The 21192-nt window shown below is 48.6% G+C and overlaps 1 protein-coding gene across 10 annotated transcripts in view; it reads left to right on the forward strand.

Moving 5' to 3' along the window:
- KCNQ2 (potassium voltage-gated channel subfamily Q member 2) overlaps positions 1-21192 on the forward strand; it is a 71290-nt gene that overhangs the window by 14374 nt on the left and 35724 nt on the right. For 5 of the 10 annotated variants that reach the window (XM_080558009.1, XM_080558012.1, XM_080558016.1 and 2 more), the window contains exons 2-9: positions 6337-6427; positions 6883-7009; positions 7979-8154; positions 9231-9356; positions 11386-11496; positions 12128-12223; positions 12902-12996; positions 20539-20607. In XM_080558009.1, coding sequence (XP_080414135.1) covers positions 6337-6427; positions 6883-7009; positions 7979-8154; positions 9231-9356; positions 11386-11496; positions 12128-12223; positions 12902-12996; positions 20539-20607 — 891 coding nt within the window. Of the gene's footprint in view, positions 1-6336; positions 6428-6882; positions 7010-7978; positions 8155-9230; positions 9357-11385; positions 11497-12127; positions 12224-12901; positions 12997-13286; positions 13352-15986; positions 16017-20538; positions 20608-21192 lie in introns of all 10 variants that reach the window. The other 5 variants (XM_080558010.1, XM_080558011.1, XM_080558014.1 and 2 more) reach the window with 2 other exon arrangements.

Consider the following 21192-nt stretch of genomic DNA (forward strand, 5'->3'; position numbering starts at 1 on the left):
GAGGGCTGTATCCTGCCACCTCTGCCATGGAGAAGCACGCTGTCCTGCTGACGTGGGGAAGCAACGTGGACCCAGAGCTCCCGAAATGGCCACTGTCCTTTTATTTTTTCCTCTTATTGGACTTTGAGGGGCTTTAATTCTGCTGGCTGTAAAAGTAGCGCAAAGTCAGAGATGGGGGAAGAAAGCTCAAGATGCTCAGAGAGACACAGCTTGTCCTTCGCAGGCAGGGAACCTCAGGCTCAGCTGAAGCTGATTCTGGGGCAGACCTTTGAGAAACTGGCTACTATTCCTGTCTGCAGCAGGAACCAGCCCTGCACATTTTGAGACAATCTTCCTATCTGCAATTAGACCAGAGCCTATTTTTGTATATCCCATTCCCTCGAGGAATGTTTAGATGAGATGCAGCATTACATTTTGCAGGGACATCTTGCTTTTAACCCAATTTGAGAGCACAGTTAAGTCAGGTCAAGTGACTTGCCCAGGTCAGCAAGAGGATTTTTGTTATGCCTGCATGCTCAAACCACACAGTGTAGCCCTTGGCTTTTTTAATTTCCTTTTTTTTTTTTCTTGAGGTAGTGCAGAATAGCAGGGCTTTGCTTTGTAAAAGCAGAGATAACTTAATCGTCATACACAGATAAAGGTCATGTTCGGAAGGCTTGTGTTCCTGTACTCACTGCTAATAATTTCACAGAGGTAGGGAGGAAGCAGAGACTCTTTTCGGGGAATACCCTGTGGAACGAAACATAGGCAGTGCTCAGATTTCAATCTGAATAATACCGGTATTGCATGAGACAGCAACTTTCCCTTGCATTAAAATCAATGAACATGCTCTGAGTAAATGCCTGCGTGGTCGTTTTCAGAATTACTAAAATCTCCAATACTTCATACCGTTAATTTACCTCCTAATGCACCGTAATTGCGCCGTGGTCTTTAGGATTCTGTCCCGCGAACCCTTCCTGGAGCTGCGCGAATTTATTTCTCCCCACCGAGTTTTCACAGCAAACCTCAGGCCAGCAGAGCTGCAGCAGGGACGGGCCCCGCTGGCAGGTGCACCGCCGTGATGAATATTTCGGGTTTTCCTCCAGACATCTGGCTCCTCCGAGGCTGCGTGCACAGCGCGGGGAGACGGCGCAGCCCAGCATTTCCCCGTGATTCATGTTAGAGGAGGACAAAGAGGAACGTTTGTGCTGGAACCGTGTGTGTGTGTGTTGATTGTTTTTAACGTGGCTTTTATTCTGATTTGAGGTGCCTTGAGTATGTTAAATAATCAGAGCCTATAAAACCGAGTGCCGATTCCTGAAATTTAACCCCTTTTCCTGCTGCAAACCTTCAGATCTTGATCTCCATCACCCGCCTTCTCCAGCTGGCTTTGTTCTTTGAGGCTTCCATCCAGGAAAGCTCTTACAGTCAATCTTGCTTGTAAATGTAGAGATGCTTAAGCCTTTGCTGGACGAAGGGCAAGATATGTCATGCAAAATCCCTTTCTGCTCAGATTCCTGCAGTGCATGGGTTCAGCTTGGGTCTCTCCCTGGCTTTGGGCTCTCGGGGCGGACGATGACGTTTCTGCTGTTTGCCTTACAAGCAGGAGGGAAAGGCTGGGGAAGCTCTTCGAGTGGCAACTCTTCAAATGCGATGGATGTTGAAGGAGAAAAAGCCCCAGATCCTGCCCTTGAAGGAGTGTGAGCCCAAATCCTGCCCTTTTTCTAACTGAGAAATGTGATGCCTTCGCAGAGGGAAGGCAGAGGAAGCGAAATTGTGTTGTGAGTTGGTCGTGCTGCTCACAGGATAAAGCTGTGGTGATGTGCAGGTGTTTTGGGGGCAAGCCCCTGTCATGCAGCAAGGAGGGCAGGATGCCGCATCCCTTCACAGCGTCTGGGGACGTGTCCTGGAGCTTGCTGGTGGCAGTGGTGGGACTGGGCTCACTGGGAGAGCAGCACGGGCTGATCGGGAATGCAACCCCTCTGCTTTTCCTTCCCAAAAGGTTGTCTGGGGTCTCTAAGACCTGCTTCTCTGCAGCCTGATGGATTCTGCTATCCTGCCCCGCTGCCTGGGGCTCCCTTTAGGGATGCTGCTGTCCCTGGTATGCTTTATGACTTTGTACAGACAAGGTGCTGTTATCAGGGCTGTTCAGCCACCATCTCAGCGCACCGAGAAGGCGCTGGAGCTATTAACGCTGTCCCAGGGAGGCCTTTGCCAAAGATTTATTTAAATGTGCATACACCACGAGAATCCCAGCCTTGGAGCCAGCCTTCGTGTCACCCATAAACAACGTTTGCTACCGGCATGGGTGCCCAGGGAGCATCCAGCCTCATCCTGCAGGGAGCAAGGTCTCGGCTGGGCCCGGCCGAGCCCCCACTAAGAGCTGCATTTGGAAAGGAGAGCGCCTCTGAAGGCACAGGACCAAAAGGCAGGATCCCCGCTTCTATTTTCAGCTCTGCTAGTGACAGAAGTCGCCTTGGGAGATGGTTTTGGCTGAGACCGAGGGATGTGGAAACCTGGAGCGAGGCATTTAGGCTCGTGTTCGGCCTCATAAATGAATAGCTGGGCTGCAAATCACAGCAGGATTGCTCATGTGAAGAAAGATGAGGGATGCTCCTGGTGAAGGGTGGGGGCAATGCGGCATCTTCGTCAGCCCTTGGAAGTCGTGGCATGGTCAGAGGTTTGCTTCTGGTTCACTGGAGATTCAAATTCTGCAGTGCACACTCCAGTTCTGATCGCAAGGCTTTCTGAGTCTTAAAAGTCGTTTTACGGACTCTGTTTATCCTCAGTCTTTTCACCTTGGTTTACTGTCACTGCTGCATTTCGTGGCCTCTGATTTACACCGCTTTTAGACCCTTGAAAGCCTGCGTTTTGCAGAGACCACAGCAAATGGATTGCTGGGATTACAGGCGGATTGCCCACGAGCATTTTGGTTTTATTTTAGCACAATTATCAATGCCTCGTTTACGTCCCCAAAGTCATTTTAGAGTCTTTTAAATGTTTTAAATTATTTTCTATTGTGCGGCCTTCAGCTGCCTGTAGTAAAATACTCCCTCCCTTCCAGCTTCGCTCCTTCTAATTAAACAAATCATTAATTATTTTCCCACTTCCAGGGGAAGGCAGCGAAGCATGTTACAGACACCGTCACTTGTGCTGCTTCCTTGTGTCCTACCCATCCCCTCGTGTCCAGGAATCCAGCTGCTGCTGATTTATTCTGCTGGTGCTCCACCAGAGGCAGCTCAAAGTCCCTGCATGTCAGCAAATGCTTCCTCAACACAAGTATTTCAGGAATAAATGTATTTTTTTTGATTGTTTTTAAATCTGATGTAAATGAGTGTGTAGATTCCAAGGGGCTTTCTTTGAGGAGCTTCCTTTTGGAAGGAAAATAAGGTGATTAATCTGAAAAGCCTTACAGGGATTTGGTCCTACTTTTATGAGAAAGGGGTGAAAAAAAATCCTGTTTCAAATCATTTTAAATGGTTTATTTTATTTATTTTTTTTGAGATCACTCATTTCTTTTTCTATTGCTAGCATGACATGCAGCGGCTATGAAATCGATGTGCAGATTTTGTGCCAGGATTTATAAGTCGCAAGAAGTTTGCCACGGCTGTTCTAAGTCAAACCTTTGGATGCGAAGCCAGACTTTGGAAGACTTTATCGCTATTAGCAGCGAGATTTTCTCAGCTGAATCTTGGCTGAGCTTAAAGGTGGAGGCACCAGGCGTGAGGTCTGGGTGGTGGGTGAGGAGGCGCGGGGCCACGAGGTGCCGTCCCCATCAGCTCCCCCCGGGGAGCTCGGAGCCAGCCCCAGCCGTGCAGGGCCCAGCTCCCGTCTGCTCGGGAGGAGGACATTGTCTCCTCCAAAGCTCTAAGCAGAATTGGCATCTTTAACGTGGAAATCATTAGGCGGGACATAATTAACGTTCCTTATTGCACATTAACATTACCCAGAGTCAGGCTGCAGACATAATTTGCTTTGATTAGATATGTAGCTAAAAAAATTAGATTCATCCCAACCTCTACGCTATTTATTGGCCTGTTTCCCTTTCACTAGCTATCCGTTATTATCTGGAGCCCTTTTCCTGTGCTGTCTGGGCGGATTAGGTGAAATTAAAGCAGTCAGCCTTCCTGTGCCTCGCTGCCTGCCCTCCACGGGGGCTCAGAGGATGAGCCCCACCACTGGCGTGGATGCAGCTACATGCAGACTCCAACCGCACAATTTCAGTTTCCTTGCAAAAATATTTCATTTTCTTGGTCCTCTTTTAAAGTGTCCTAGAGGTGTGTGGACCGTAGGGTGGAGCAGAGCAGCTGTGCATCACCACGGAGCTATTTTGGGATGCTTGTGCAGCTCACCCTGTGATGAACCAGTGCCTGCATCCCTTGGTGGCAGGACGGTTCCTTACCTGCTGGCCGAACATCCCCACCGGGCCTGAGGCAAAGTGCGTGGGATGGGGGAGCTGCTGGCCCACCTTAGCAAACCAGGGTGTGCAAGGCTGAAGTGCTGATATCAGCACTTCACTTTCAGCACCTCCCTGGGCATTTTATTGTGGCGTTCGGTCACAAAAATACATCCACAATGTCCTACTTCTTCAGGCAGAATATGTAGGGTTTTCCTTTTCCCTCTATCCTTTTCCACGATGTATTTTTATTTTCCTCTTCTCTTTCTTCTTTCATTGATTATTCTTTTGTTTCTCACCCCAGCGTAGGAGTTTGCAACAAAATCTGGGCCAGCCCGAGAGCGGGGCTGCCTGACCCAATTGCAGCTCCTTCCCTTTGTACCAGCAGAGTCTACAAAAACCTCCCTGGGTGAGACAGACGACATCAGGGGCCGTCAGGAGTGGGATTGCAAGGGACATTTCCTTACACTCTGGGGGTTGTTTCAAGTCCCCAAGTACCAGACCGGAGCAGAGGAAATCTGCAGGGAGAAATCAGGGAATTTCCTTACCTGGTCTGTGCTGAATGGGGCTTGGTGCTGATGAAGCTCAGCCCTCGTGGAGATGGCTCTGAAGGTCTGTCCCTTCCCTCCCTGTTTTAGTCTTGCCTGTGGTTGGAATAAATACTGCAAATCCCCCTGCTTTCACTCGTTACCATGATGTTAATGGCCATTGCAAAGCCACAAGCATGACCTGGTGGTGTGAAACTCCTTTTCTTTATATGAAGGAGCTGTGCCCACCAGCTGAACCGTGCCTTATAAATACTTGAAATTCAGTTTGTAGGAATGTGAGACAAAGCCAGACAGATGAATTATTTAACGCTTTTAAAGAATGCAGCTCTTAGCTCCTCCCTGCGCTGGCCTACTTCGTTGTATCAGCAAATCGATTGTCAGGAAATTAATTTCCCTTCTTTTTGTTTGAGTAAGCAGTGGGCAGCGTGGGCTGGTGGAAGCCTTCTCTGGCTGTGAGCAGATGCCAGGACACCTCCGTAGCTGCGGAGCTGGGCATCAAACGTCAGAAGAGGGTCGAGCTCCTGTCACTCATCCGCTGCTTTTTATTTTTTATTTTTATTTAATTATTTTTTGTGGCATGGGCAGCTCGGTGGGGACAGAGCTGGGAATGGTGGCGGGGACGGGGGGTGGCACTGCTGGGGCTGCTGCTGGGACAGCCCGGGGTGGCACTGGGCTTGCAGCACGTCAGTGGGAGCTTAAGTGCATTTTATTTGATGTTCACGTCTGTTAAATCCTTGGGTTTTGGGTAATCTTTGGGCAAGAGGTGCTAGGAAAGCTCCCAGCTGAATTAAATCTGGAAGGATGCCAGCCTTTCTGGGCAGTAAAGAGTTAAAAGGAAAAAAAAAAAGAAAAAAAGTAGAAAATAAAAAAGAAGAGAGTTCTTCCCTGCTTGTCTTGTGCTTGTTGAAAGCAGGCTGCAGTACGAGCTGACACGATGGGGGAACGATCTCAGAGGTTATCGCAGTCCTGTGCTGGAAGGGGAACTGGGTCGGTACTGGCCAAACTGGGACCAGTCCAGCAGGTCCTCCCACACAGTCCTTCTAGCTCACAGAATGAGGGACTTTGCGTTGTCTTTGCACCTCGGTTCTCCCCCGCTGCCCAAGCACGAGACCTGCGACCGATCTGCAGAGCTCAGTGCAGGCAGTGGTGTCCCAGCCCCGGTTGTGAGAGGCCTGGGTGGCCTCGTTACTGTCACCTCTTGTCACTCCAGAGCCAGCGAGAAGCCTCCTTGCAAGGAGGGACAGCATTGTAGCAGCGTGGTAAATACTCCTATAGGAAAACATCCAAAAATGCTCTCTGGACCAGTTTAACCAAGTGCAAAAAAATTCCTTCTCAGAAGACTGACATTCTCTCTCTCCCTCTCTCTCTTTTTTTTTTTTAATTATTATTATTTTTTATTTTTGTGTTCTGTAGTTTCCTACTAGTTTTCTCCTGCCTGGTGCTGTCTGTCTTTTCAACCATCGATGAGTACCAGAACAGCTCGGAAGGGGCCCTTTATATTCTGGTAAGTTGGGATTTGCAAATGAAGTGGTCCATAGCGCATTAAAACAAAGTCAAAAACAACAACAAAAAATTAGGTTGGGAATTTTTAACTTAGGCAAGAACTTAGTGTCACTTGCGAGCCAGCATCTATTGGGACCCACAGCTAAGAAATAGGAAATGGAGAAAAAAAAAAAAAACCTCTTCCTGAAATCTTAAAATTTTTCCTTATTTTTTTGTACTTTTTGAGGTGTTCAGCCTGTATCACCCCCACTCCCAAGGAATTGTCAAGGGAAAATCCAGCAGAAAAAAACTGACCATCTTTCCAAGCTGGGCTCTCCATGTAATGGTCCTGGTGCAGGCAGATCTGCGTTATCATTCCTGGGGTCTGCAGGGTTCGGGCTGTGGTTTTGTCATTAATTCTGGAGCATGTTCTTCACCACACTTCTTTCTAGGCTAATGGCATTGTCCTCTCTGCAGGAAATCGTCACCATCGTGGTGTTTGGGGTCGAGTACTTTGTAAGGATCTGGGCGGCTGGCTGCTGCTGCCGGTACCGGGGCTGGAGGGGGAGGTTAAAATTTGCCCGCAAGCCTTTCTGCGTCATCGGTAAGTCCTGCATGGGATTTCCTGAACTAAAATGGCTTTTACAAGAGCTTGCTTGCACAATGCTCCAATTTCTTGGTTGTGTTTTGGGGATTGATCTTCAGCTGCTTCATGGTCACTTGGAGAAGGGAAAGAGTGTGAAGGCAAAAGTCCTACTTCGCAGCTGTGTTTGTTCTTATTGTACATGAGGCTGCCCTATTTTCTGCAGAGCTGGGAGCCATCCCATTGCCCTGGTACCCCAAGCATCACCAACAGCTGCCCACAGCCGTCAGTGCAGGGTAGGGAGGGGATTTAGCCAGGAGAAGCTGAGTGTAGGAGCTGGCGTCCCATGGCAGGTGTCCAACCCCACATCAAGTCACTCCCAAGTCATTGCAACTCTCCCTGTCTCACTTTGCCTTCCCTTTTGCTGTTGAGCTGCCCCACAAGGGAATTGCGAGATTTAATTAATAGAGGGAGGCTTTCGGGATCCTTGGGTTTGGGATATGTAGAGCAAGGCTTCTTTTCTTGGCCTCTTTCTTGGACTTTCTGTGAGCACCCTAGGATCGTTGTGGTGAACCTGGGGATTCTCATTCCCTGTTTAGATGGGAGTTCACATCTCTGGACAGCGCAGGGTAACAGGCAGCTGCGTTAATATAAAATATATAAAATAAAAATAAAAAAGGCACGTACCTTGCAAGGACTTAGCCCAGTTTAGCCCTGAACCATATCAAAATGCAGTCGTGCAGTATTGGAGGTATTTTCTATGGGAAGGATGACTGTGGAGAAGAAAACTAGAATGGTTGCATCAGGTGTGCAGTTGCTCTTTTTGTCCAGATTAAGATTTCTGCTGTGCCCTTCTAGCACAAGACACAACTCATAAAGTGCCACGTTCATGCACAAACTTCTGCTGCCAGCAGCAGTAGATGCATGCCACCCCATCTGGTAGTGGCTCAGCAGCGCTTCTTCAGCTTTGGATGCCCTCTGTTCCTGCAGACATCATGGTGCTGATCGCGTCCATCGCCGTGCTGGCGGCGGGGTCCCAAGGGAACGTCTTTGCCACCTCGGCGCTCAGGAGTTTGAGGTTCCTGCAGATCCTGCGCATGATCCGCATGGACCGGCGCGGCGGCACCTGGAAGCTGCTGGGCTCCGTGGTCTACGCACACAGCAAGGTGAGCAAGGATACTGCCGTTCTTCACATTTCCCCCGCCAGGGATACCGCCTCGGTTTGGTTCTCCATCCCAAACATCTCCCAGGCTTGGGAGGTTGGGAGGACGCCATGCGGTGATGTGGAGAGCAACGCACGAGGTCTGCATAGGTGTTTGCAAGGAATATCTTGAGCGTGGTGGCCATCTGCACATTTATCTCATTTCAAACAGTTAGCAATTAGCCAGCAGCCTTGTTAAGCGCAGGTGTTGCAAGTGCTTTGTCTAGGATGCCCACTTCAAAGAGGATGTACTTCTGAAAGCATGCCCTGCAAGCAGCAGCCTCCAGCAGGCACAGTTATAGTGCCGGGTTCCTCTGCCCAACGTGAGGCCACGTACCAACCACAGAACTGATCCCTGGTGTTGAGGATTCTTTTTTGTTTTCTCCTGATGGATTTATGACGTTTCTCCTGTTTTCTGCACTTTTTTCTCTTGAAAAGCTTAGATAGGTTATCCAAAACTTTGTAAAAGTCACAGGGAATCTGTGGGTCTCTTTTGTCCACCCTTGTATTAATTTCATCCGAAAATTTTCAATCCTGTGAATTATAAATTAAAACTTCCCTGGAACTGGGGGATATTATTAGAGCAGAGCCTTGCAGCTCCTCCCAGGTAGCAGAAGGGATGTGCGCTATGCAGAGTCCCCAGAGATTTGGGGCTCACATTTCAGTTTTATGCCTGCTTCTTGGTGTGGTCTGGGGAAATCATTTTTTTTCTCCTCATTTCTGTTCCACATCTTTAAATAATGGAGCAACGAATGCGCCTTTTCCTTCTCCTTTTGCTGAGTGTGTTTAGATGATGGGGCCTTCAGGATGGGGGTCACCCCGTGTGCGCTGCAGGGCCACCACCAGCACGTGGTCCCATCTCAGACCTCTCCTTTCTGCACTACATTAAAAACTGGCGCTTCAGATCTCCAGCCAAAGCCTAGACACACACAAATGCAGAGAAAGTTCAGCTCTGAGGCCAACCGCAAGCAAGTAACTCGGCTTTCGGAGATGCACACCAGGATTGCAATTATTCTATTCTGTCCCTTAATGATCTTGCAGGAGCTGATTACTGCCTGGTATATTGGCTTCCTGTGCCTCATTCTGGCCTCTTTCCTGGTATACTTGGCCGAGAAAGGAGAAAATGAGCACTTTGATACATACGCAGATGCACTCTGGTGGGGTCTGGTAAGTAATTTTCATAGAGCAGTTGCTGGTTATTAAAATAAAATGTCCATTAACCCTCCATCTTCTATCACTTATGTGAGGAATCGACTTACAGGCTGCTTAGTTAACATTTTTATTAAATGGCTTCAGGCTACTCCATTTAGCTAAATTCCTTAAATAAAGCTGGTAGAAAATGCTATGGGATCGCGTTTCTTGAATTAGCCGGAGTTGCAAGGCAGGAGGGAACTCGCACGCTTCTCAGCCACAGGCCTCAGCTCCGGCGTGACAGTAGAAGCAGATCTAATAAAGACCCCATGCTACTGGGGGCTTCTATCATCATTTTGAGAAATACAATATTGCTGCCTTTTCATTATTTATAATCGTGCTTGGGCAGCGTGCTGTTAAACGCACCGGGCTATATTTTATAAAATTAATGCGGCCTAAGTACCAGAAAGACTTGAGTGCTGAAAGCGCTCCCTTTTCAAATCTTTGCTGACAAAAGAGGAAAGGGCAATACTCTTAGTTTGCTCTGTGTACGCATGGGAATTATTGGATTACCCGATTAACAAAGAGAATTAATGACGTTCTAATCTTCTTGCATTATTGTTCTTCTGCTCTGACACTGCAGTGCTAGTTTGGCCTTGATTACAAAGCATGTAATGAAAATCCCAGATCTGATCAAACCCCAGTAACAGGCTTGGGGAGGAATCGGCTGATCAAGCAGCTCCTCTCTTTCGACAAAGGGAAAGAAACACTGTTAAGGCAGTAAATTGCTTTTCAAGCCCCTTGGTTGTGACAGAAAATAAAAACAAAGCCCAATTTGACATAACTAGAAAATAAACAATGAGGGAAAATTGACAGCCCGGATCAGAGCTCAGGCTGGGGAAAGCCACGTGCAGATCTGTCCCTGCTTCCTAGGCTGGGAGAGCCTCTTGCAGGGGAGTACATTCCTTATATTCCTTATTTTAGGACATGGAAATACACCAAATTGTGTCGCTCCTGACTGTCTTAGGGTGAAATTTCAGCTTCATTAAAATGAACTGGTTTTGTCATTGTCCAGCTCACAGGTCCAGTATAGACAGATGCTAAGAGAAGGACAAAAAAAGTCAAATTTCACATTCAGAGGTTGTCTCCTGGTCTCACCTCAGTGGTTCCAAATCCTCGTAGTTGTTTACATAAACTATAAAAATTTAAACCCCAACTTTGCAGCGATTAAGGAGAGAACATTGCTTCAACTCGGTGTTTCAGTACGGAATAGCCACACAGATGCATTTTACTAAACGCTTTGTCAAAATGGCATCTAATTGATAGGGCTTTTAGTGGGTCCCATTAAACAGTGCTTTGGGATCGTACTTCCATTTGTTTGCAAGTGATTTTGCTCCAAGTTAAACGCATGAGGTTTGCAACGGCATATCAGCACGATGCAGGGGCTCTGCCAATCCCTGGGGACAGCTCTGTCTATGGGATGGGGACCCTCGGGGTCCTTTGGGCAGAAATCTCCAAAAAGATGTCCCTCATCAGGCCGTCCCTCCCTGCTTTATCCTGTGGGTCTCAGGCTCTCCAAATCCTTTCCACAACCTGAAGGGATGCCTGGAATTTTCCATTTGTGAAGCAGAAAAATCACCTTTTCCTGCAGTTTGAACCTCAGGGGATTCTTTGTCTCCACCACGTCTCTCAGCTCCTTCCCCAAAACACACACACACCAGCTTGCCAGCATCTCTTGGTGCATTACAATAACACCAAGGAGAGGGAAAATATCCCTAAATTAGGTTGTAGGAAGCAGCCATACTTCATCCCGTTGGCTAATGTGCTGTTTTTAAATTGGAAGGGTAGGCTGGCTAATAAACACTGCTGGGAAGAAGAGGAATAAACAGCACCAGCTCTTTATGCATGCAAATAACTCTGCTGTCTGCCGAGACGTCCGGGGTCTGGGGGTCTGGGGTCCCCGGGGTGCACGGGGACCATCCGCTCTGTTATCGGGGAATTTTGGTGGCATTGCTTTATGCTCAGTAAAGAGCTGTGTGACTTGAGGGGTGGTCTCCTTCCCCAGATCACCCTCACCACCATCGGCTACGGGGACAAGTACCCCCAGACCTGGAACGGGCGGCTGCTGGCGGCGACCTTCACCCTCATCGGCGTCTCCTTCTTCGCCCTCCCGGCTGTGAGTAGAGGCTGCAGTGGTGACTGCGAGGGGGCTGAGCTCTTCTTCTGGGGCTGCTGGCAACCCAACGGCTCCATCCCATAGCTTAATGTACCCCAAAAACTCCCAGCTGCTGTTTCTGAGTCAAACAGAGAAGGGAGCAGAGGGGAAACCCCATCTGAATAGCCACAGCGCAGGCACCGTGCCTACGAGCAAATGAGATGGAAAATCTGGATGCGGTTCTGCACAAATGAGATGGGAAATGTTTACTGAAGTGAAACCATATTTCTGCTGCTGTTCCTAGGGGTGGCTGTGCCATTTCAGCAAATTACCCCTGTCCCTTTCGCAGTGCGTTTCAGTGTGTTGCACGGATCTGATTTTTCCCGATGAGGATAATTTGCCAGCATGGTGTGGCTTTTTCATATTCTGTCAGCTGGCTGGAGGTGGTTTGGTAAATGCAGTCGTTTCAGCCAGCACCAGCAAAGTTCCCTTTTGGGGATGCCTCAGATTAGGGCTGCTCCTTCCTTTCCCCATACATCTGAAGCAAAAAAAACGAGACAAAACAAGCCTTTGGAGGGAAAGCTGGCTGCAACTTCTGGGTTAGAGCTTACCTAATGCTCCACTAACTGCAAATTTTCATCCTTTTCCCCAGGGCATTTTAGGCTCAGGGTTTGCTCTGAAGGTTCAAGAGCAGCATCGGCAAAAACACTTCGAGAAGAGGCGGAACCCAGCAGCGGGCCTGATTCAGGTTAGGACCATAGACAGGTTGTATATTCCTGATTTTGGGGTCTTAATGGATGTTTAGAAGCAGGGGAGGAGAAAAATGGGGCCGTGTGTGTAAGGTGTGAGACAGCAGCTGGTGGCTGGTCTTGTCTGGGGATAAATGCCAGGAAGTCAGCCATGGGAAAATAGCATATGTGGTAGGCAATCTGGGGGAGAAAAGGAACGAAATCCAGCCCAGTGCAGTGAGACAAACACACTAGGACAGTCTGTTTTCACCATTTTTTTATTTTTTTTTTAAAGAGAATATTTATACTGATATAAAGTTACAATTGGGAGCATTTTCTTCATGATAACAGATGTCTGCACAGAAGGCTGGCCTTGGTGTCTATCTCGGAGATTTGAAATGAGAGTCATTTTACATTCCCCTGCTCTTCCCTTCACATTTTTTTAACTTCCTAATGTGCAGCAGCACGTGTTTGGTACCCGACCTCCTCCTGACAGCGAGTGCCCGGTACCCACAGCATTTTGGGATCAGCTGTGTCGTGGTAGCACCCCAGATTTCTCATATGTCAAATCAAGGAGAGGGCAAAATGTTGGACCCATCCCACAGACAAGGGGCGAAATCAGTGCTGGCTGAGGTTTATCAAACCGAGGGCACCTCCAGCTGTGCCCACATCCTGCATCCCACCCATCTCCCCCGCAGGCGGCTTGGAGGTTTTACGCCACCAACCTGTCCCGGACGGACCTGCACTCCACCTGGCAGTACTACGAGCGCACCGTCACCGTCCCCATGTACAGGTACCTCCTCCTCGCGCTGCCCGCCTCGTCACGCCGCTGTCTCCATGTTTATTTTTCGTTATCTGGATATACGGTTTGGTTTATTTATTTACTTAAGTTTTTTAAAAATTGATTTCAAGAGCTCCTAAGAGCTGGTATATGCTTTTTCTTTCGGAGTTTTTTTTTCTTTGTTTTGTTTTGTGTTTCTTTTTGACTCGATTTTAATTTCCCTGTTATTTTTTTTTCTTTCCGTCTCTGTGTGTGTGTACGTGCTCTTCTTTTCACCCTTATTTCTCCACGCCCGGGGGTAGTTGCGTTGGGTTGTGACAGTTGCCGTGCCCAGGTGTGAAGACTCCCAAGCTGCCCTGGACCGTAGGTAATCTTCTCCTCGCCCTGTGTGCAGCTCCTCGCGCCCGCTCGGGCTCTCCCTGCTGCTCCAGCCGGTCTCTAATGGTCCTTCTGCCTTTCAGCACACTCCTGTCCCTCTGGGCTGCCCAGGCGCATCTGGCCTCGGTCCCCCTTTCCTTTCCTTTTCCTTTTTTTCTCTAAGAGGAGAAAAACCAAATCAGGATTCAGTGAGCGTTTTCCCATTTCTTGCATTTCATTTATCCATCACCAAGTGTTGACGTGAGTAGGGAAGGGCAGCAGCGCCGTGACGGATGATGCTGATAAAGCACCGCAGTGTTTTACCAGCATCCGTCCTGCTTCCTTCAAGGGGGGGGAACTTGTTGTTGTACCCAGGCAGCTCCATCAATGGAAAGGACCCAGGTTAGAGCAGGGGCTTGGGAGTTCAGAGTCTGATGGATAAGGGAATGTTCGCAGGGTCAGCAGCATCGAGGGGTTTTCCCCAGATGCTACAAAGCAAAACGTGGCCCTTCATTTTCCACTTCACACCGTGCTGCAGCCCGGGCAGGGCTGTGCATCCCTTTCTGGTGTGTTTTGGGGGGCTGCCCGGATCTCTCTGGGTTTGCACAGGAGTTGGCAATGTTGGTTAGATATTCCTGCAGCTTCATAGTCTTTTTGGGGGGTGTGATGGGGCTCCTTGTGGCCCCTACTCCTTGCGGTGCGGAGCTGTTGTCCAGCACCAGGTTGTGCCAGTGCGGGTGTGACTCAAAATCCCCTCTGTGTTTTATCTGTGCGGTGCCTTTTAGCCCTCCAGCAGACGATGTGCATACATTTCCCAGGGTAAGCATTAGCCCATATTTCAAACGCAGCGGCCAGTCTGTTAATCCATCTTAAAAGCCTGTTGGAAGTCACATTGTCGTGGTCAGTAAGTTTTCATTGGATTCATTCCCAGTGTGTGTCTGATCGGTTGTTTTTTTCCCTAAAGAGATTTATGAACTGACTTCAAGATTTTGCTTTAAGAAAAAAAGCAAACAAAAAAACAATCCCAACCACCCAACGAAACAGAACCCAATTGTTTCCCAATAGCATTAAGCCCACTCATCCAACTCTCCCTCTCGGTGTCTGACCTCCTCGCCCTCCGTTCGGGGCGCTGCTTGAGGTCAGCTGCTGGAGAGGACGAGGGTCAGAGCCTGGCCCAAAGTCCACTGCAAAGCTCAAAGCGCCAGGGTTGGCTTCGGTGGGCTTTGTCAGGTGTTATTGCTCTCTGAAAGATTGAACTTACCACGTGGCCAGACATACAGGGACACCCTTTTGCCCAAGAATGAGTGCGTCCTGCACTTCCTGAGCAGGGGTTTCTCTGCTCTCAGCTTCATCCCCAAACCCCAATTCCTGTCTGTGCACAGGCAACAGGAATGACACCCAGGAGGGTGAGCCCCAGCTGCACTGACGGCTTCAGCTATTAGCCATTTTTTATTTTTTTTTAACCAAGAAAGGAGTGAATATCTTTTGAGTCCATTTTGGATGCTAAATTAACTGGAAATATTTTTCTCCTAATTAAAAAAAAGGGGGTAACTGTATGTTCTGGCTGCCGCTTCCATCTCTCTCACACTGTCCATTTACCCTTCCTACCCTCTTCCCTAAGCCAGCTGGTGTGCGCTGACAGCCGTGAGCCCCACACCGGGTTAAGGTGATGGCTGCTGACATGCAGCTGGGGCGCACGCCGTGCTTGGGGTGTGGATAGGAGGGACACGGTGCTCCCCTCTCCCTCCCAGCTGCTGGAGGTGAGCTGCAGTCACCGCTGTCTCGGCACCTTTTCTGCTCAACATCGGGCTGCTTATTCCTCTTGGAAGGAGCCCTGTGACTTGAACTTGTCTTCCCAAGGCACCTCTGAAAAGACTGGCTGCTTGGTATCCCAAAATGGGTGCACGTGCCCTGGAGGAGTTCACGTCTCCACAGAACATCACTCAGATCACTGCGGTAGAGCTGGTCTCACTCCTCTGGGGAAAATATGGTGGTCTCCGAGAGAAGCTCAGATTGGATCTTTCAACTCAAAACGTGGTAGAAGCAAACCCGCAACGTGCGTGCGGCTCCTGTGTATGCAGGTTCCCTTTGGGCTCGTGGTGCACGCACAGCTTGGCGCCCCTGCACATTTTAACCTGATACACATCAGCCACTGGATTTGCTCAGGAAAGAATCTGCTCTTTGTTATCACTTGTGAGAATAAGGCCTTGATCTTAGCTCTGTTGATATATTGGTTTTCACTGGAAAAAAGCTACTGGAATATGACATTGGAGTCATCCGTCTGGCCCAAGGAGACCCTGGCTGATGGGACTGAGGGCTGTGGATGCTTCCCAAAAGGTCTCGGAGGCCCCCATATTTTCCTTGCCCTGTGGTGTCCATCTGCTTTCAGAGCAAGGTGCCAGCAGCCTGTGCCCAAGGGTGACAGCGGCGCGAGGGCTGCAGTGGGGAGCGAGCTCAGCCCACGCTCAGTGCCCACCTGCACGCCTGGTCCCAGCGCATCTGCACCAGGGGATACTCTTCGTTCATATGCTAATTTTCTTTATTCTGTTTCTTTTCTCCCCTCCACTCCCATCCCCCCCTCCCCTCCGAACCTATATTTCTTTCTCTTGTCCCTTTGGTTTTCTTTGGTGAAAACACTTGAAAAGCACGCAAACGCAAACGTACGGTGCCTCCAGGTATGAAGTGCATGTGACTGAAGCTGTGTGTCATGTCACTCCTTGTTCTTCGTTTGGGACTGTAACATGCAAAGCCCTTTTTAATTAAAAAAAAACGAAACCAGAAACCTCTGAAGATCAGTTTTTTTCAAAGGAATGAGTGAAAGTGCAAACCAGGCTCCCCATCCTGCTGCCTGCAAACTAACTTCATGCACCTCCATGCACATTTTAGCTATTGGTACACACAAGTGTTGGGAAACTGTCTGCCAAAATGTCGATTTAAGGAAGGAGAATGCGAGAGTGCTTGATAAGCTTGCTTTTTTTTAAAGGATGATTTCTTGATGGTCTTACCAACCTCCTCCAAATCATAACAACGCTTAACAAGAAACCTTCCCTGTTCATACTTCTATTTCCCTTCTTCCATCACTCAAGCGTGTTCCTCTTCCCCCAACCTTCTTTTCCCATCCATCGGTGTACCATTTATCTCACTTCATGCTGTAGGAGCTGTGCCCACCAGGTAACACCACACCTGCTGCCTTTGTTTTTGTGAAAGGTTGTGGTGGCACCGTGGGACACATCAGTGGTAGTGCAGAATAAAATCACAGCAGTGGCCGTGCCTGCTCTTGAGGAGGAGGGAGAGACTGAATGCAGGTCGAGTATGCTAACTGAAATGATCGCTCAGGATTTCCCCCAGTAATCCAGTCTGAGGTTTGAAAAAGGGATGTTCCACCTCAGCAGGATTATTGTTTTAGTTTTTCCTTCTGAGACCCAGAGCCAAGCAGTTATTAGTCCCAGGTGTTCCTTCTGAGACTTAACTTTTTGGGGATCTGTCCAATCGAAAAGACGTGTAAATGGCTGGGTAAGATTTATTACAAATAACATTATCTCAGGTTCTGCAGAAAAGAGTATATCAAATGATAGGCATATTTTATATGAGGTAGTAGATATCTGAAGGTGTAGTAAAGTCAATATTTGAAGATGTGGAATAAATGCAAGCCATTAATTCCACATCTTCAAGACTGTGGGCCAAGCTCTGTTCCTAGAGCAGTTTAAATCTTCACTGGATGCATTAACACCGTTAAGGCTGATGTGATTTAGTGCCTGATTTCCAAACCTGGTTCCAGTTTTCACAGATGCAAGTTTTACCACCTTAGTAAATCGTACTTACCGCTTTGTCTGTGTGCTTAATTTATAGCAAATTGCATCAGTGATTGCAAGTATAAGATTATGAATGCATGCTATGTTGTGCAGAACAGCAGCCTGCTTTGAGAATTGGGCATTTTTCTACTGCTGAAAGGAAAATAAAACCACAACTCTTCCATTCCAGTTCTTACATTAAAATATTTTATAAGCTTCATAAATGTTCCCAGTTATGAAGAATAGCTTAGGCTGGAGACATAAAGTCATGGTGAGGGTAATAACTGGCTCCTCATAGGAACTCCAGCACAGCATGGAGACTCATTTTAGTTCCCATCCCAGTATCCATCTCCTTGTCACCCTCTGCTTAATCGCTCATACTGGGGCTGTTCAAAAAAATCATCATCGTCTCTGTGTGCGTGTTGTGTGTGTGTCTGTGTTTGCTCCTGCGCACTGTTGTGTGCTGCTGCCCTCTTTGTGTTGTGGGGTTTTGATGATGTCCTGGCCGGAGGCATGATATCCCCACTGTCCCCAAATGCTTGAACGTTATCTGTGCTACCAGGGATAGCAAATTCGCCTTCCCTTTGGCTGGGCGAGCCTATAACTGGAGTTAGTGTGGTGTTTCTCTGTGCGGTTCTGGGGTGGGTGATGGGAAGCAGCTATAGGTACCGCTGAGTCCCCTGCAGCAGCCGGCGATGCAGATGTGCTCTGGTGGGTAGCATGAACTGTGTGTGCTCCTGTGGTGTGCAGATCTTCTCACCTAGCTCCCCTTTAACCGAAACTTGCTTCCCTTGCTAACAACTGACACACGGACTGGGAGGAGAGAGAGAAAACGTGAGCCGCCCCAGCTGGAGGTTCTTTCTCCTTGCCTTTTGAGGACACGATGACACCTGCTCCACCTGTCCCTGCGTGTGTGCACACCAGTGCAGGATGCGCTCTGTCCAGCGTGTTACAGCAAGGCTCAGCTAAAGTGCCTTGCAGAGCCCTTAGTTAACAGTCTTTTCTTTGAGGTTCTGGTGAATTAATGCAATACAATAGCAGTTTTCCAAGCTGCTCTTGTAATGGCAGGTTAGACTGGGTGCTCGGTTCAGATTAAATTTTAGGTCAAGTGTGTGGCTGAATTAACACACTTCTTTAATAACCATATTTTCAGTAAAGCATTCTTTTTTCCATCACACATCTCTCATGCCCACCACCTTACTGCAGAAACAGGGAATTTCCATGTTTGCTTGTGTGTCATCACCTTTGCATAGAAGCTTCTGTGGTGGCCTGAGACCTTGTCACCTTCAGCACAGTGCAGACTTCATGTTATGGGCTTATGCAAAGAAAAGACCCATCTGGGATCCTGAATCCTTCAGCCTAGTGAGCTAATGAGGTCTTGAGCTCTGAGTTGCATCGGAGTCCTGTATTTGTGATCCCAGCTGGAGAAAGTAGGGCTGCTGTCCTGTGTTCTGCTGCGCATGGACTTCTCTGGGAAATTAACTCCCTGAAAAAAATAGTTGTGTCCCCTTCATGCACTTTGTGCATGATTTTATGTACCACCTTCTCCCATCTTGGAATGAAGCTGCAAGCCCTGTGGTGGGTTTGAATGGAGGTGACAGCCCAGCACTCGCACACTGCACCAGTGCACCAAGGTCAGCTTCTTCCTGGCGTCTCGAGTGAAGAGGATCATTAATTCATCGGATCAGGATGTGCTCTTCTCTGGGTGGAAGTGAACAGAGCTGGACTGGGGAGCTGAGCCAAAATTTTCAAGCCTATTTTTATTCTTTTCTCCATACTTAGGGTTGGAAATTTTTTTGATTGCCTCAATTTTGTGAACACCGAAGCTGTTCTGCTGAACAACTGCATTTTGAGTATGTGCTTTGCGCATGCAGAGGAAAGGCTTTTCCAGTTGCTTTTTTTCAGTTAGAAGAAAACTGTAAAACTGCATCTTAATGGCTGGAAAAATGTGGGTATAAATATCCTTGCCTTTATTTTATGGTTAGCAACAGCCCCATTTCTTACAGCACCACAGCCAAGACCAGTCTGCGAGGGGAGTGCAAGCGCTTGCAAACCTTTCCTTCCAGTCCTCAGCTGTGGTTTTGGGGCAGTTTGAGTAGACCCTCCTTGCTTTCATTAAAACCAGCGTAGCTTATTTTCCAGCAGACAGAAGCAGACCTTACCTGGGAGTTGTGGCCCTTTAGGCCATCACCCCAGCCACACAGCACCCCCTCCAGCCTGCATCCCATCCTCCTGCTCGCCTGTCCCAAGCACAACCAGAGGCAACAGCTCTGCTGACTTCGCATCCCCTGGACCAAGTCATGATGTGTGGCACTTCAGCACTTTGACATTGGCATGCTGGTGGCACAGAAAGGAACTTGCAACAAGCCGTGGGCTGGGCCCCATAGGCCTCGACCCCAAATGCAAAGTCCCCGAGCAAGCTCTTAAGTCGGTGCTGCTCTTCCCCGCCATGTGCAGTGTTCTCCATCCTTCCCCAACACCTCCAGCTCACATCGCTCCCAGCTGGGGCCTGACTAAGGATATTTCAATGCAAAATGTTTATGGAGCAAGCCCCAGGCTCCTCAGGCCTGAAGGCCGCAGCACGCCCTCTGCTCTGTGCAGTTAGGCTTCCTCTTCTGAACCAAAGAAAGCAAAGGTGGAAAAGGGAGTTAATTTAGTGGCTTTCAACACAAGATAAGGAAAAGAAAAACAGTGTAGTAAATTGTTTTTATTTTGATTGTTTTAATTGTTCACCAGGATTTCCATTGTCAGTCTCTTTTTAATGAAAAAGAAAAGAAACCCCGCGTTCCTCACAGATCCAGATGGCAATAATATGTGATTATGCCTCTTTTTTGGGGCAAAACCTGACACAGACAGCAGGGAACCAGCTAATCTTCACCCAGAGCACACTGCCTTTTCTCCTGGGGTGCTCCTGGCCTCAGGTCCCTGTCTCCTCTGCCCCTCAGACTGCTCCCTCTCATCCATCTCCCTGCTCCCGAGAGCAGCAGGGTTGAGTTTTCTCATCTGCCCCCAGCACTGGAGCCTCTCTCCACCTGATACACAGCCAAAGCACTGACCTCCAAACAAACCACTGCCCACAGGCAGTAAAACAGCTCTCCTGCCAAAACACCGCGGTGCTGCTCAGAGACCCTGGCAGCCTCTTTGGGAGGTTAAGAGCCCGGTGCAGCAGACAAGTTTCTCTCTCTCTCTTGCTGTCCCTCTCTCTCTTCCTCACCTCTCCGTTGCAGGGCACTGCTGGAAGCAGCAGGCAAACCCCCTCCACCCTTCCCCAGCTGTCCCCAGTTGCAGTCGGTGGCACAAAGCTGTTTCTAGTTGAAAGGATGGGGCAGCGGGCAAAACTTCCAAGGTGGGAGGCTCTGAAATCAGCTCTGCCTGAATATTAACCACCTTTCTTCTCTCCCTCTAGACTCATCCCGCCTCTGAACCAGCTGGAGCTCCTGAGGAACCTGAAGAGCAAATCGGGACTAACGTTCAGGTTAGCAGCAGAGTTAGGAGAGCTTGGAAAGCTCACGCTTCACTACCTTTTTTTTTTTTTCCTTCCTCTTTTTTTTTTTTTTCCCCCTTCCTGCCTTTTGCATATTGACAACCTTGAAGATGTGAGAGGTTTTGGCAGCTGATCCCCATGGGTTGTTCAGCGACCTCCTCCCTATCCCTCTTCCATGCTGCACATGCATTTCTTCAGCCTAATTTGTCTCTGGAGTAATGTTACAGTGCTTGGCTGAAAATGCAAAGTTGTATTTTCAGAGTTTCAGATCAAGGTAGTGTTCCTAGTTTTCCTCTGACCTTTCTGTTCTTCACCACGCTCAGAGGAGACTCAAGCCCACGATGTGCTAATTCATTCCCTGTTCCCTCCAACCTTTCCTCACCTCCCCCTGAGAGGAGGCAAGATGTTAGTGGTGAGAAAAAGAAAAGGGACACCCTCATAGTCTCTTGCCCCAGCCCATACAGCATGTCCTGATTTCCTATGGCTTCATAACCAGGTTAAAAAATCACAGATCCCACCGAGTTGGAACACAGCACATTGTGGCGGTGGGTCAAACACGCAGCGCTGCTGTGAGCA

The sequence above is a fragment of the Anser brachyrhynchus genome (genome assembly GCF_964034855.1).
Source record: "Anser brachyrhynchus genome assembly, chromosome: 16".
Taxonomy (NCBI): Eukaryota; Metazoa; Chordata; class Aves; order Anseriformes; family Anatidae; genus Anser; species Anser brachyrhynchus.